General features: G+C 40.7%; 1 protein-coding gene and 1 long non-coding RNA gene across 2 annotated transcripts; one reads left to right on the top strand and one right to left on the bottom strand.

Annotated features, from left to right (window-relative positions):
- The first annotated feature begins 354 nt into the window (after positions 1–354).
- On the top strand, positions 355–2,143 carry LOC142145907 (uncharacterized). The gene is made up of 3 exons (XR_012689912.1): positions 355–811; positions 1,480–1,576; positions 1,912–2,143. It is a non-coding gene; the product is annotated as an uncharacterized LOC142145907 (long non-coding RNA).
- A 6,879-nt stretch (positions 2,144–9,022) lies between these two features.
- LOC142106811 (myb-related transcription factor, partner of profilin-like) lies at positions 9,023–10,464 on the bottom strand. The gene is made up of 2 exons (XM_075189835.1): positions 9,883–10,464; positions 9,023–9,498 (listed from the first exon to the last, which is right to left on the bottom strand). The coding sequence occupies exons 1-2, from the start codon at positions 10,110–10,112 to the stop codon at positions 9,282–9,284; spliced, it is 447 nt and encodes a 148-aa protein (XP_075045936.1). The 5' UTR covers positions 10,113–10,464; the 3' UTR covers positions 9,023–9,281.
- Between the last annotated feature and the right edge of the window lie 7,295 nt (positions 10,465–17,759).

Below are 17,759 nucleotides of genomic sequence, written 5' to 3'. Positions count from 1 at the left end.
CTTAGGGTTGACCTGGGGCCTCGAACTTCTGCACTTAGTATTGGGGGGTGAAATACATAACCACTACACTATCGTGGCACATCTAAATGTAGCACATGCAAATGAATAATACCTCATAGAATTGTACTTAAAACTATTTTACCCATACTATTGCCACAACACTAACAGCTTAGCTCATTAATGACATCTGTAATAATCGTTATAATCTCTACTTACCTACAGAAAATAAACGTTGCTCACATGTCAGGTCACTTTTACACAAAACCACACTTGGCTAATTAGAACGCACCTGCGTGCTCCTAATGACGTGTCCGGCATACTCTCCAGCCTACTCACCTGCATTTTATTCACTAATTACAGTGTTACTTAAAAAGACCTTGCTTGGCTTTCTGTGTTGTTGGGAGATTCACAATTCTGGGTAAGTAGCCCTTAATGGTGAAATGTTTCATAATCTCTGCAGTTTATTGCTGTACCTTGCTCAACACTCATGTTTATTTGTAGGAAAAGATATTGGTGAGATACAGATAGAAAATTATGCTGAAAGGTCATAATGGTTAAGAATTTTATGTTGAAGGTTAGTGGAAAAGTCTTTAATTAGCTGCAGAGTTTGAATATTGAGGCAACTGTGTAGACTTGGGATGTGTCTCTGCATAGATACCTCTCGACTGTAGTGACACACATAAAGATTATCCATCTATATTGATTTATTTTGTACCTGTTTACCCTCCCCTCCACAGATCTTGGTCCTGGATTGTGTTTTTTGGGTGTCTAGTGATTGCTTATTGACATTCCACATTTGTCTGTGTGTGTGGTAAGTAGAAACCAGATATTGTTTTATTACATACCCCTTGTTAAAATACTTTGCATTAAGAATGTCCATACTGTTTTTTGTTTTTTTTCTCTTTTCTTTTTCTAATACCTTTTATTTGAAGTGTGGTTTTTCAGACCCTACCTTAAAGACACATTAACACTCTGTGCTTGAGTCATTAAGGAGAGCAAAGGATAAAAAATAAGTAAATGTTCTAGTGGACAAAGCATGTTACAATGAAAGGGGTCAATGTTGTAATTTTTTTTATTTTTTTTGGAACAAAACATAAATATCTTCACATTTAAAAGATCAGTGGTCAAATCATGTGCAAGCTTAGTCAAGGGTTGATTATCTAAGGTATGGTTATTCAAAATGGGAATATGAATAGACATGGTCTAGTGTGTTACTGAAATGGTTTCTATGTGTAATAATAGGGGAAAAACCATGCCTACCTGTATTTTACCTTTACAATGTGTGTAGAAAGTATAGCTTCATGCCTCCAAGTTTAGCCTTAATGTCTTTAGCTAAATGCACGTTAATGGGGTAGTTTAAATCAACAGCCTAATGTGGCAACATAATTGATGTTTGGTTTTTCTACAGTTTATTGATCAGCACATATAGTGTTGAAGTGCACATTATTGACACTTTATTTGTTTTTCTTATATCTACAGCCTTTAGATTACACTTGGCCTGCAGTGCTGGCTTTTCTGCCATTGCACTTCCCTTTGGAGTTGGTGGATGTTGCCATGGTGAAGGGTGTTTTCAAATGTAAGTAGTATAGTGCTATCTGCACTAAAATGTGATTGGCCAGTGAGTGTGCTCCAGACAATAATGTGGTCGTTACTAAGCCTGCAATGTGTGGTTGCACAAACAAAACATATGGGCAGATGCTAGCTATGTAACATATGGGTTTGGTGTTTCAAATTAAGTCAAATAGTGCATTCAGAATCCTAGGTATAGTCCAAACACACAAGACATTATTATACACTATAATATTACTGGCTTTTTTACACATGCCAATACATTGCTCAATCTCTTGATATCAAAATGCAAGTTGTCTGACCTAATATTGCCATATTAATTTGTTGCCTTTCGTTCAACAGGGTGTGTTGGCGTGGATTTTGGATTTGTGCAATTCGTGTCTCACTACATGTTGTTGAATTTCCCCAGAGCTCCAAGCCTGCTTATGTCTCTCTTCAGTCTGGCCAGATTGTCATCTCTTAATCCAAGGAATTTTTACACACACAGACCATTACCTTGTTTGCTTTGTTTTTGTCAGCACATTTGAATTCATATATGTAATAAATCTAGCCTATGCTGCAAATGTGTCAGCAATCAGTTGTCATGCCATTTTGTACCATTACTACAGTGCACTGAATAATATTTTAATACCCATAAATCCATGTGTAGTGCTTTCAAAACTATTGTGGAACAGGTTTTATTTTAAATGAATATATGAAATCTAGGTGTGGTTATTTTCTCCTTTGCCACAGATTCACCATAGCCTACAAACACGCTCAATGGGGTAAATGTATAGTTTTAGAAAATGGCTATAGTGTGGAGGTTTGTATGTGTGTTTGGTGCTTAGTAGTAAATTGTTTGGACACTTTCAGCTTTTAGAGCGAACATGTGATGTGCGTAGGAATATAGGCATCACATTACAGGTAAATGTATATAAAGAAAGCAAAAATGTTAGCAGTGTCAGGTCACACACTACCAACTTTTGGCCCTGGGCCAAATGGGATAACAATATTTTTCGCTTGTGCTAGTGGCACTTTGTTTCAAAGTGTTCCAACACCCACATGCCAGACACAAACCCCACACTAACAATTATGGGGAATGCATTAGGGCACTAAGCTAGTGGAGTCTTGCTACAAGGCCATAATACCATCACCTAGGGCCTGAATCATTAGTAATCTTCTTATCTTGTGCAAAAGGTAAGATGCTTATTGTTATGAAGAAACGGGGAGATAAGAGTGAAGCAAAGATGGATTTTCATCCTAGCGTAAGAAATTCGTCACTTATGCAGTGGCTTTTGCTTCTTATCTCCCTTTTCTGAGCATGAACAGAGTGGATTAGCTTAAGATAAGCAAAAAATGACAGATAAGATCCTTAATGAATCAGGCCCCTAGTTTGCTAATTGGTCAAGGCAGCTATATGTAAACTTACAGCCACCATAGATACTCCACATGAGAACTAGTTACATTAGTCTGATTACCCATTGTTAGGCAGCAGTCACTTGATATGTTTGCTGAACCTGATAATGCAGGTCTCCAATGTTATTGTGGTGTAGAAATGTGAAATTTATTCTCAATACCATTTTCATGTAGCTTGCCCTCTTAAAGTGGAAAGTAGTGACAAATTAACATTCCACCTTTGTTTCTCTTCAAAGTGTGTGTCGTAATACCACCTATGTCTGTTTAAACATGCTAGTCAATGTTAACAATAATTTGCAGCATTTGTCCATGCCTTGGGCAAGGGAAGTACAAAGCCTTAATGTACAGATATCCTCCCTTTAGGATTATGGCTCCATGTTCAAATTCCTTTACCATCATCTAATCCAGGGGTGGGCAAACCTGTCCTCAAGGGCCATATCCAGTTCATGTTTTTCGGATTTCTTTAATCATGTACAGCTGAGTTAATCTATTTGGCTGGGTCAGTAATTATCCCACCTGTTTCTACAGACAGAAATCCTAAAAACATGAACTGGATATGGCCCTTGAGGACAGGTTTGCCCACCCCTGATCTAATCCAAGAGTGTTGGGCCGAGCACACAGTATTTTGAGGGATTAATGTCTGGTAGATATTGTTTATGTTTACATTGTTAGGTGAGGCATCCAGTTTTTTTGGCTTATAGAGGGTGAACGTGTGCAATGGGTACCTGTGTCTGTATTGGCAAGAAATCACAACATACCAAGCTTCACACGATAATATGTTGCCCGTTATAGAAAATTGCTTGGCCTTGCATAAATGTTTTCCAAAACTGGAAGGGAGCCAAATCCAAGTGACGTGCCCACTTTAACAATGAATGTATCAGTGTACATTACGTAAGAAACTCTAGGGTCTGTTTGTTATAATAATGTATTCAAGGTTCCAGATTGGTTTAAACTATCATGGATTGGGGGGATCAGATCATAGAGTTTGGAAAAGTCTTTACAGGATAGAGGAGTTTGGTGGACAAACTACCTCTTGGAGTCTACTTGTATTACAGAGTGTGCTTATTTGCCTGACCAAAGCATATCTATACTCCAAGCTTTTTCATTTGCGTCTTACATGATTAGTCAGACACACAGCACTACATACACCCTTATAGTGTGTCAAACTGTCACGTTAGTCTGTATTTCTTGATCCGAATCAGGGACCCTTGGGATTACCTGCAGCAGGTCTGAATCTGAACAGAGCAGCCTGGATGATCTTCCTGCTCATGTTCTTGCTGATTGTCCAATCTAGCAGGGGAATGAGCAGTCTGAGAATGTGGACACAAACACTGATTTTGTAATGCAGCCAGAAACACTGGGGCCAATAACTATCCACTGGAGAGAAGTGTGTTGTTCAGGCAATGAACAGATCACAGCAGCAGCTTTAAATGGTTTGTCCCAAGCAACTATTGGCTGAGCACTTAATGGGATCACAGGTGCTGAATCTGGTTGATCTGGAATGATCACCTGACTGCATCCAAGATGCCTGTGCACATGCAGCAGAACAAACAGTGTGTGTTTGATTACAAACGGAGCTGTGGAGGACGGGAATGTTGCTGACGACCAGAAGGCACCCAGGTAGCCGTGATATGACAGCGGCTGATGGGGTAAGTGCACCTAAGATCCAAATGTGAGACCCAACCTATATGTGCTTAGTGCAATAAGGTCATGAGGTTACATGTAAATAACTGTTATGCTAAATGACGTCGAGTGTACCACACACTGTGCATTAGCACTAATCTTAAATACAAATCCCTTATTAGATTTTTAGAATTAGCACAGATTCGTACCTGTACTAAATAGTAGTTAACAATATTTGTCCTGTGCCATCATGGGAAAAAAAATATTAAAATTTATTTGGGTTACCTTAACACCTGTCTTTTGTGGCTCCTTTGTGTCAGGTTACAGTTTGCAAATGCAATACTTTCTTGACAGAATGATTTGCCCTACCTCTAAAGGGGCACTGTTGTTGCATGTTGTGTTTGCAATTATTTAGTCAGGCAAATAAAGAAACACTGTGGCAAAAGCATTAAGAAGCTTACCTTGATACACTTCTTGTTTAAGTCTTCTTCAGCAAACCATGGGCCAGATTCATTCTGGAAAGGTAAGGCAAAGTAACTAAGCAAGGGCAAAGCATGTCAGTTTGGAGGGGAATGTAAACCAAAAATGTCATTGGAGATGTAATTTTGGGGTAGGAGAGGTCCTACCTGACATGAACATTTCAGTGTACAAATAAGCTATCAAGTATTTGTGCGGTACATTAGGATACAGACATTTTTTTTATTTTCGTGCTCTAAACCTATTGCTATTTTGCACCACTTGCATTTTAAAAGGCTTTTGAGCAGCATTCAGAAATATGTATCCTTGACATCTAGGTTCATTACTCAATCAGGGCCATGGCATGGTTTTGGTCAGCACACTGATATTAGATACATATTTGTTTGAATACGTTAATGAATCAGCCAGTTTGTTTGGAGATTATACTATGGTTAGACTTGATAACAAGCATTGTTATTACAAAAAACATTATGGAATCTGCCGTAAAAAAGAAATAGACATTTCAGTAGTAGGATTTTTTTTTATTATAAAAAAAAACAAACAAACATATTTTCATCATATATTAAACTATATTTGTTAGGTTAAAACAATACAAATTACTTTTTCCGTGTTTTTTTAAAGCCGGTTGGACGGGAGGCTCCCCTACTCCGACTTCTTGTCACCCGTGATGTAGAGGAGTCAGAGGAACCAGGCAATGGGGCAAGGCAAGCGGGTTGTGTCCGACGAGGTGAAGGTGCAGGGTCAGGGGATGGGGATGGGGCCACGACAGGCGAGGGGGAAGTGGGCACAACGGGGGATTGGCCATAGCCACGAGCAAAGGCAAAACACATAAGACGACATAGTTCGGGGTCAGGGAGGGCGGAGGCGACAGACACATCAGGGAGGGCGGAGGCGACAGACACATCAGGGAGGGCGGAGGCAACAGACACATCAGGGAGGGCGGAGGCGACAGACACATCAGGGAGGGCGGAGGCGACAGACAACTGGGTATGGGGGCTGCCGAACAAATAATCTGAGCTGGGTGAAGGGATTGTGCCGGAGGTGCGTTGGGAGTGGACATGCAAGATATCACCCAGGAGTGTTGCAATATTTGTCACTGAAGTATTTAAATTATCAATTTTGGTGGCGAGTGTCGTCAGTAAAGAGGTGTGTGTGCTCATGAAATCGGAGAGTGTGTTAGTGAGACGGTCGATTTGCTGATCTGTGTGTTGGACAGTGCTTGATATGTGTGACAGGTGAACATTCTGTGCAAGAGTGACGTCTTTAAGATTTTCGGCTGCGCGTGCGAGTGTCCGCTGCCTTACATATTCAGCTGGAGCCAGCTGAGGCTCCTCCACATCACGGGCAACTTCTTCATCCACCGGTGAAGCAGGCGCCTGCTGCTCACATGCTGTAGAGAGATAAGTAAAATAAAGTAATTAGAATCAATGAGTAAGGTGCGATATTATATTGGCAAAAACATCTTACAGCAGTGTGCTGGGGGAAAAAATGTTGTGTGTATGTTCCTTGCAGGATAACCCCACCCTTTCAGCACCTGTTATGGCCTATAAATTGATTTGAGCAGCTTCCACTTTTGTATTTGTCTGAGAGGCATGTTGGTGTCAGTAGCTGAGGGGGAGTGCTGACATTGGATTGCTATTTGGAGGCTTCTGGGGTACCTCTTTGGTAAGTTAGCTCTCAATTTAAAAACACATATGTATGGCCCAAATATAGGGACTCTCATTGTTTAGAGTAGGACCATCCTATATGCAAAAGCGCCTTGGCGTGGCAGGATGGCTTAAACATACATTTGCAAATGTGTGCAACAAAGACTTTTGCATTTTTATCTACAGTAGAAATGGCAGATCTGTTGCTGGCTATAGCAGTGTGCTGGGGGAAAAAATGTTGTGTGTATGTTCCTTGCAGGATAACCCCACCCTTTCAGCACCTGTTATGGCCTATAAATTGATTTGAGCAGCTTCCACTTTTGTATTTGTCTGAGAGGCATGTTGGTGTCAGTAGCTGAGGGGGAGTGCTGACATTGGATTGCTATTTGGAGGCTTCTGGGGTACCTCTTTGGTAAGTTAGCTCTCAATTTAAAAACACATATGTATGGCCCAAATATAGGGACTCTCATTGTTTAGAGTAGGACCATCCTATATGCAAAAGCGCCTTGGCGTGGCAGGATGGCTTAAACATACATTTGCAAATGTGTGCAACAAAGACTTTTGCATTTTTATCTACAGTAGAAATGGCAGATCTGTTGCTGGCTATAGCAGTGTGCTGGGGGAAAAAATGTTGTGTGTATGTTCCTTGCAGGATAACCCCACCCTTTCAGCACCTGTTATGGCCTATAAATTGATTTGAGCAGCTTCCACTTTTGTATTTGTCTGAGAGGCATGTTGGTGTCAGTAGCTGAGGGGGAGTGCTGACATTGGATTGCTATTTGGAGGCTTCTGGGGTACCTCTTTGGTAAGTTAGCTCTCAATTTAAAAACACATATGTATGGCCCAAATATAGGGACTCTCATTGTTTAGAGTAGGACCATCCTATATGCAAAAGCGCCTTGGCGTGGCAGGATGGCTTAAACATACATTTGCAAATGTGTGCAACAAAGACTTTTGCATTTTTATCTACAGTAGAAATGGCAGATCTGTTGCTGGCTATAGCAGTGTGCTGGGGGAAAAAATGTTGTGTGTATGTTCCTTGCAGGATAACCCCACCCTTTCAGCACCTGTTATGGCCTATAAATTGATTTGAGCAGCTTCCACTTTTGTATTTGTCTGAGAGGCATGTTGGTGTCAGTAGCTGAGGGGGAGTGCTGACATTGGATTGCTATTTGGAGGCTTCTGGGGTACCTCTTTGGTAAGTTAGCTCTCAATTTAAAAACACATATGTATGGCCCAAATATAGGGACTCTCATTGTTTAGAGTAGGACCATCCTATATGCAAAAGCGCCTTGGCGTGGCAGGATGGCTTAAACATACATTTGCAAATGTGTGCAACAAAGACTTTTGCATTTTTATCTACAGTAGAAATGGCAGATCTGTTGCTGGCTATAGCAGTGTGCTGGGGGAAAAAATGTTGTGTGTATGTTCCTTGCAGGATAACCCCACCCTTTCAGCACCTGTTATGGCCTATAAATTGATTTGAGCAGCTTCCACTTTTGTATTTGTCTGAGAGGCATGTTGGTGTCAGTAGCTGAGGGGGAGTGCTGACATTGGATTGCTATTTGGAGGCTTCTGGGGTACCTCTTTGGTAAGTTAGCTCTCAATTTAAAAACACATATGTATGGCCCAAATATAGGGACTCTCATTGTTTAGAGTAGGACCATCCTATATGCAAAAGCGCCTTGGCGTGGCAGGATGGCTTAAACATACATTTGCAAATGTGTGCAACAAAGACTTTTGCATTTTTATCTACAGTAGAAATGGCAGATCTGTTGCTGGCTATAGCAGTGTGCTGGGGGAAAAAATGTTGTGTGTATGTTCCTTGCAGGATAACCCCACCCTTTCAGCACCTGTTATGGCCTATAAATTGATTTGAGCAGCTTCCACTTTTGTATTTGTCTGAGAGGCATGTTGGTGTCAGTAGCTGAGGGGGAGTGCTGACATTGGATTGCTATTTGGAGGCTTCTGGGGTACCTCTTTGGTAAGTTAGCTCTCAATTTAAAAACACATATGTATGGCCCAAATATAGGGACTCTCATTGTTTAGAGTAGGACCATCCTATATGCAAAAGCGCCTTGGCGTGGCAGGATGGCTTAAACATACATTTGCAAATGTGTGCAACAAAGACTTTTGCATTTTTATCTACAGTAGAAATGGCAGATCTGTTGCTGGCTATAGCAGTGTGCTGGGGGAAAAAATGTTGTGTGTATGTTCCTTGCAGGATAACCCCACCCTTTCAGCACCTGTTATGGCCTATAAATTGATTTGAGCAGCTTCCACTTTTGTATTTAACGCGTGATGTAGCATTGGTAAAGTGTCAGCTTCCCTTGAATGTGCTAGCAGCCCTTTCCGCTCCCCAAATACAAACATTGCCACTTATGGTCTGACATTTTAGGATGAGCCCTTCATATTGAGACCATTTGTCTTCAGTGTGTAAATGTCATTTCCTACTATGTGATAGGCAAACACATTGTGCAATTGAAGTTTACCTTCACACACACATCCTGAGAGTTGACACTTTTACTCAGACAGATACAAAGCTTTACAGACATTAAGAAAGCAAACTCATCATGTACCTAGTGGAGCGGCCTCTCCTGTTCGGGGTGGGCTAGAGCCAGTGTCTATGTCGCCCACCCCAACTATCTCCACCAGGGCTATTGCAGCCCTCGCCCGCTCCTCGAGGGGTGTTAAAGTAGTACGTAGTCGAGGCCCCCCACCAGTGCCTTGAGCATGCCTGTGAAGCTCAACAAGCTTCGCTTTCAGGCGTCCTTTATAGTCTGCCCATCTGTGGAATAGACAAACATTATTGCCTCACATAGTACCTTCAACTCTAAATGACACATTTTTCAATCAAATACATTGCACGTTTGCTAATCACAACAATTTAACCTTCACATACAGTAATACAGAATTTGCTCTTTTGAAGTGCGTATAATGTGGTAAACATATTATGTCAATGTGACCAAGGGCCATGGTGTTAGTTTCTGAAAACAAAGGGCCTGATCAACAAATGCATTGGAGTCACAAGGTGGTTTCACCTCACAGGTGACTAATGCTACTATGTCACAATATCCATATTTATCTCTAGCGATATCTATATATATTATTTGACAAATACACACAGTCAGTAAAGTTAAATAGGGCTATTATTTCTAAATTTAATTCGTACCTTTTCTGTACTTCAACCTTTGTACGCTCATACGGAGATATTTCATTTATGAGCCTTGTGATTTCCTGCCAATGGGTTTGGCGCTCGCGTCCGGTTATTTGGCGGTTCCCACTGTGGAACCTCGCCAGAACCTCTTCTACCAGCACCTCCAGCTCCTCCTCTATGAAGTTGTTTTTACGCCTAGTTGGCAGCCCTGGTGCCTCCACATTACTTGGGCCAGCATCAGACATATTCCTATTTCAAAGATAAGTTGTGTCTTTATAGGCAATGCACACAGTCAGGTGGTGATACAGAATCTAAGCACATTCCCCCCCTACATAAGGTACAATTTCACAAACTTCTAACTAGGTCTAAAACACATGCCCCTTATTATAATAAACATTGTGGTTTGTCTATTTAACGGCCATTTAGTTTGACCACTGCATTTTGACTGACATATTAGTCAAATACTATAGCAACATTCTCCTACTACTACTCTTCACTTTTCAAACCATAACATTGGTTTACAGGTTAGCAACACACCAAAATGAAGGATATCACTCAGTTGCAAACCCTATATTGTGTAATTATTATTAATATTTGGTTACAAATCAGCCACCATTTGGACCCATGTGTCCATCAATGCAATGAGCTAGTTATTATGCCGTTGAACAAGGATAAGGTTCAAAAGAACTTAGCATACTGTAGGCTACTATTGAAAACTTTACATGTTAAATGTGAGGCCAGGGGCCCTTTGCTTAGCAGTTTTTTTTACATTCCGGCCACACATATTGCAGAGCAAACAGATAAAGTGCCTTGTAGCACCATATACCTCTTTTCTTCTCAGCCCCCAGGAATGGCTGGAGGTGTTTGATAATCCAGAGAGTTATCCCCTACCCACAGGATCCATGTTGCTGCTGTTTCCATTTTTACTGATCTGGCTTTTCTCCAGAGGTTTTGGAAGAAATAATGGTGTGTTTCTGTCATTAAGCATAAATAAAATAAATAAACAGTATTTCACAAGAGTTTATGAGACATGCATTCTAATTAATGCCCGGTGAACTATAGAATATTATTTTAGGTGAAAGGTAAACATCAAAGATCATAATTAAGGGGCTCATTCTGAGTCCCGTGTATGCCCTTTTGTTTAGTGTCCAACTCAGCATCATCCCATATTTGTGATACAGTAATTTTCATCCTAGTGAGAAGACACTTCTTCTCATTGACCCACTAAAGATTATTTTCTTTGGCCTGCCACCAATATGACCTGATCTATCTAATTTGGTCAAATTGGGAACATATTCTTTTATTTAGCCACCAGACCTCCACAAGTTGTCACATTTGCAGTTGATGATAAGTTAATGTAATTTAAGACCACATTTTTATTCTTATCCTCCATTTGATAAGATGATTTGCAATTTATTGTTTTAAACTTTTCTGTTGGCAGAAAAAATATTGAATCCCAGCTAGAATGTATCAATTTCTATTTAAAGATAGTAGTCTAACTAAGCTCACACACCACCCCCCTTCCCTCTTACTATAATAGTTACTAGAAGACATACACAACTATTGATATTTTTGTTTGTTTTTTTGTCACAGCAATTATGCTGATATTTGGAAAATAGTTAACCGTTAGGGATACACAGACACTAATAAGTTTAACACTGTTGCAGCCAGAGGTCTCTGATGAGATTTCCTTTGGAATATTGTTATGGCTTTTTTTCTGGTATGGACAGCTACAGGACCTTTGGAATATTGTTATGGCTTTTTTTCTGGTATGGACAGCTACAGGACCTTTGGAATATTTTGGGGGGTTTAAGGCTTAGAAGAATTGAACCCATTAAAGTTTAGAATAATTGGTTTGTTTGCAGATGAAGAACACAGATGTTGTAAATATTACTGTGTTTTGTATTTTTTAATAAAATAATGTGGTGACAAAGAGGCGTGTTTTTTTGTTTTTTATTTAGTTTTGTGGCACTTAGGGGCATATTCAATTGTCGCGTTTTTCCGCAGCGTTAAAACTACTACCGTTATTACGGTAGTAGTTAGCTGGATTTCAGCTGCGAGCTGAAATCCAGTGAGAAAACTACCGTACTAACGGTAATAGTGCGCAGAGAGCGAGATTTTCGGCGTTTCTGACGACAATTGAATATGCCCCTTAAGGTCAAGTGGGTCCTGGGTGCCAGGACGTGCTGGCACTTGTAGTTTCCCAAATGCAGTATGCCATGGGTATGCTTGTGTTTCTAGTACTGCAAACACCAACATGTCCAGACTGTTAATGGCAGAATGGCTTACTTTACTGGGACCTATAAAACCACAAAACAAAATAGTGTTCAGGCTCAAATTAACAATTTTATTTTCCCACACCCACCACACAGAGGTGAGGGAAGAACCCACAGGCTGGACAGTGCTGGGCTGAATAACTCTAGGGGGGGAGGCACACTTTTTTTTTGCAGACCCCAACTCACTAAGGAACCCAGCTCAGTGCTGTGCAGCCTGTGGCTGGTTTGTCATTATGGCAGGAGGACCCCACACTGGCTAAACCTTGGTTGTGGTTGTAGTAAAATCAGGGGGACCCCATGCCTTTGTCTCCCCAATTTGTCTCTACAAGCACTTGGCTGCAGCACAAGGGTTAACTTAAATATATTTTTGGAAATAATTTTATGTTTTGTATGCAATATTGTTAAAATCTCAAATATGATTTGTTGATGATGCTGTACCCCTTATAAGATTTTTCCTTTAAATAAACATTCCAAGAGTCCTGTAATCAGAACAGAATCATAGTTGCTTGGCTTTATTCAAACAATGTGTCAAGTTGTCTTTCTGATCTCCAGTTAACTGATTGATGATATCTGAATGGTCAACATTGAAGGTGATTATTAGAAGTATCGGTGTACCCCGATATCCCAAACATTTCTGGGGGCTCATAGTCCGGGATGATCCAACATCTATGCATCTGGCAAGAAACCTCTACAGACCAGTAAAGAACTACTGATATTCCTCAACCACCATCTTAATTTCCCTTGATTACCATATTACCATCCTCTACACTGCTAACGCAAGACAACAACCCTCTGACCAACATTGCAACACACACAGCCCACTCAATACTTTTACCTTTACGTTCTAGCTGGTCCATTGTGCAATATGATGTAGCACATTCCCTTGTGTTTCTAACTCCCATTGTCCTATAGATTGTAAGCTTGCGAGCAGGGTTCTCTTACCTCTCTGTCTGTATGTATTACCCAGTATTGTTTTTATCAATGTTTGTTCCCAATTGTAAAGCGCTACGGAATTTGCTGGCGCTATATAAATAAATGATGATGTTGATGATGAACCAAAATCTGTATGGTGAGTAAGTGAAAGTTGTAGATTTCTACCTCCTTACTCTGTTCAGTATTTCCTTTTCTGTCATAAGGGTGTCCAGGTGTGTTAGATAAAGGAGATCATTTCTTGAACCCAATGTTTGATCATATAATTTAGAAATATATGGCCACATTAGATTACTATTTTATAAGTAGAAAAGTAGATAATAGAAAGGGAATGTCTAACAATCGTACTTGCTGTGTGATTTTAAGAAAATATTGTATATTTAGAGGACCTAATTTAGAGTCTGTAATAAGTAGAAAACTGACCAGAATATTACACTAACCTTGGTTGTCACTTGAATCCAGAATATTTAAAAGATCAAGTAGGAAGAGATTGGTCAGATTTGATTCTCAATTGGCCCTATAACCATTTACCCACGGATCGAAAGGCCCTCTGTCCATACAATATAAGAAAGTTACCCAAAAGTCCAGAGAATGAGATAATAATTAAAGAGTATCCAGAAGATCGCTAAAAGAGAAACAGCAGATGGTCTAAACCATAACATAATACAGCAATAAAGTGAATGGTGGATCAGTGGTTTGATTTGAGCTGTAGGGCCTGCACAGGACACATCGTGTTCCAAACAAAGGGAGACTGCATACCCATATTAACTGGAATATTACCTCTAAAAGCACAAAAAGGAATATACTGATCTACTTTTAATCCCTGGGACAATCTGACAATCATAGTGGGAACGCATGTTGAAGATTTCGATTATTTACAACATATTATAGGAATAACTTGGGGAGGATTATTGGAAAATACACCAGAAATAGAGGGGAGAGAGGAAATACTGGAGACCCTATTATCTGTCCTTAAAGTAATTTGAGACAGACTCTGGACCAGTCAGTAGAGGCTGAACTTCTTATGAATCAAGTTAGTGGCACATTAGACCCTCAAGATATTTGAATATCCAAGATACTGACAGTACTGTGACCAGTAACCCATAATATGGGGGCACAAAACAGTAAAATTACCCACTATGGGTAAACTGATGGACATAATGAGGGAGTGAGGAGGACCACAGGCTCTAAAAGGATTACAGAAAATATTAAAGAGAGCAGGGTTCCCTCCAGAAGGTACACTAGATGAAGAAAAATGGCTAATATTTTATCTAAATGATAAATAATGGATAAAAAAAAAAGGGATTTAAATATCAAGTCAATTCCTGGATAGCTGTTTGTAAAGAATATATGAGAGCTGTCTCCACAGAAGATGAAGATTTCTCATATAACTCATCAATGTACCGACCAAGCTCAGAATGTACCCCTGCCCTATGCAGAGCCAGCTGCCTCTCTAACCCAAACTATTCCTAGTATCAGGTTAAGAAGAATTAATTCCACCACACATAGATGGGAGATAGTGCCTCATCAAAGTCAGCAACCCCAAGTGCAATGTTCAGATAGGAAATGCCCAGTGTGTGTGAGAAATATTTCCGGAGAAAGTCTATACTGCTCATACTGTGGAAATAAAGTCCCTCAGGGAGGCGCAGAATGGAACACCGCTCAGAACCTCACATTTACAATGCCCACTGATGATGAGAGCCTAAATTCTCCATTGAAGCACCTCACGAGAGCAAACTATTCAGTTTGCAAGTGTGGCCATGTAGGACTCAAAGACCATGAATGCCCATGCAGAACAACTATGTACACAATACAGGACTTACAAGCCCTCCAACACAAGACACCAAAAGATGTAGAATACTGTCAAGCATTCCCAGTACAAGTGAATAGAGTTATGAATGATGCTGGAGATGGAGTAAGACAGTTTCAAGAAGTACACAGAGCATGGTCATCTTCAGACATGCATGATATTGTTACTAAAGCTCCTTATGCCAGATAGAATCCCACCGCATTTGGTCAGTATATTAAAAGAATGCATGTCATATGGACACCCACTTGGATAGATTATGATCAATTAACTACAGCCCTCTTAGGGGTAGGCACAGCTACAGAAATAAGGACAATGCCAGTTGCAGATGCTGAAAATGGGTTACCAGCAATAGTTACTCCACCAGCAGATGATATGAAGAAAACGGTGATGTCAGGAGTCAGATACTATGACAGGCTTCAGAAATGGTGTATGTTACAGCGAGAGAATGCACCAGCAGTCTGGGAAGTTAAGAAAACCAAGAATAAATCTATTAGGCAATATTATGACAGAGCTTTTTTTATGATATTATGATAATATGACAGAGATACTCAAGAACATGAGAGGATGAGGGGTTCAGTAGGGATAACGCCCAACACAGAAGATTGTTCAAGACTCGGTTCCTGAATGGTCTGAGTGAACTCTACCGACAACTGTTATTCCTCATTAGACCGGAGGCAGCAGCCATGGAAATACAAATGGTACGGCAGGTATTGGAAAAAATAGAAGACAGAGAACTAGAGAAGCAACAACAAGCAAGAGACAAGGCTCAAACACCGCGGATAACTGTACATGTAGTACAATAAGATTCCCGTAATTTCAAGGGTGCAGAAGGACCCAGAGCTAAGACTGCATCACTATCAATTGAGGATATGCAGAATCAGGGACTCTGCTTTTGTAAACAAAAAGAACACATAAGAGAGACTGCCTAAAGTACAAGAAATGGTTGACTCAAAAACCACAACAGCAGTCTGCTGGACAGCAGTCAGCATAGGAAGTAGGTCCTCCTTCATACCTCCCGCTGACTACCGGCCTGAATGAGGAAATCCTGACGAGGTATGGTAAACATTACTTTAGCTACAGGCCAGGGTTGTGAGTGTCTTATTGATACAGGAGCAAGCCGCACCGTCTTAAGAACAAAGGAGGTACCCTCCCATTTACTAACTAATACAGTTCTCCACGCAACAGGCCTTGCAGGAAAATAAGTACCCTAATTGAGAGCAAACCTGTCATTCTCCGGGTAAGAAATGACAAACTCGAAGTCCCAATGCAATTCCTTACTTCCTCGTCCTGTCCCTATAATCTATTGGGAGCAGATATACTATCCAGAATTCAAGCATGTACAGAATACACCCCAACTGGCATCAAATTCTCCAGTCAACTAAAAAGACACTATTGCAAGAACAATTGACAGCTGCCATTTTGTTGCTTGAGATGCACAAGAAACAATCAGTTCATACCAAACTTATACCACAATGGTTGGAAGAAGTACCAGCCAAACTATGGTCCAATGGTAAACAAGGTGTAGGGCTGCTCAAGGTAGAACCAGCAAAATTGACTTGATGCGAAATATACACCCTGTATCGATTAAGTAGTATCCTTTGGTGAAAGCACAAGCCAAGGCTATAACAGAGCAAATAAAACAATATTTGGCGCAGTCAACATATAACCCAAACGCCATACTAAAGGAATTTCAGACATACTACTCCTCACTATACAACTTAAATGCCTCAAATCCGGCACCCCCTGACTTAGATAGGAAAATAAACGCCTACCTACGTTATTGTAAACTCCCGCAACTATCTGAATCGGAGATTGAATTTCTCAGTTCCGATATAACAAACGAAGAAACTATCACAGCATTACGTAGTATGAAGGTAGCATCTGCCCCAGGACCGGATGGCCTCCCAGCTAGGTATTATAAGAAATTTGCAGGGATCCTCAGTCTAAAGCTGACTGCTTGGTTTAACTCTATACTCGATGGGGCCCCCTTTGACCTGGCCACGACCCGAGCCCAAATTACTGTCATACCGAAAGAGGGTAAAGACCTTTCTCTTTGCAGTAGCTATGGTACCATATCCTTACTTAACGTAGATTTGAAAATATATGCTGCAGTCCTTGCAAATAGAGTTAACTGTATCCTCCCAAAATTAGTACTCCCCGATCAGGTTGGATTTGTCCCAGGCCAGCAGGCAGCAGACAACACCAGGCGGACTATAGATCTGATCCAACATATCAATGAGCGCAAACTACCCTCCCTCCTTTTATCCCTCGATGCCGAAAAGGCATTTGACTGCATTGGCTGGCCCTTCATGATGAAGACCCTCTCAGCCTATGGTTTCAGAGACCGTTTTCTTAACGGAATCTCCGCCCTATATGTCAATCCAGCCACTTCTGTTCAGGTGAATGGGTGTTCCTCCCCATCTTTTCAAATTCAAAATGGAACACGACAAGGTTGCCCCCTCTCCCCGCTTTTGTTTGCACTCACCATAGAACTTCTGGCCATGAAAGTACGACAAAATCCTAACATCTCCGGCATACAACTATCCTCCAGCATCTATAAGATTGCGCTCTACGCAGATGACATCCTCCTTACCATTAATAATCCCCTAACATTGTTGCCAAACCTATTTCAGGAGCTTGATAATTTTTCTATAGTCTCGAACTTTAAGTTTAATACAGCCAAGACGGACATCCTGGATCTCAACATCCCACCGAAGTTGAAGCAGCTTCTGGAGTTAAATTTTCCATTTCACTAGAACTCAGTTAGTATCAAATATCTGGGCATAGCAATTACCAGAAAGGTAGAAGACCTCTACCAAGCAAACTACCCTCAATTGATAGCATGCCTTAAAAAAGATATGATTTCTTGGGACAAG

Source organism: Mixophyes fleayi, chromosome 1 (assembly GCF_038048845.1).
Source record: "Mixophyes fleayi isolate aMixFle1 chromosome 1, aMixFle1.hap1, whole genome shotgun sequence".
Lineage (NCBI taxonomy): Eukaryota > Metazoa > Chordata > Amphibia > Anura > Limnodynastidae > Mixophyes > Mixophyes fleayi.
This window is presented reverse-complemented; position numbering and strand designations above follow the sequence as displayed.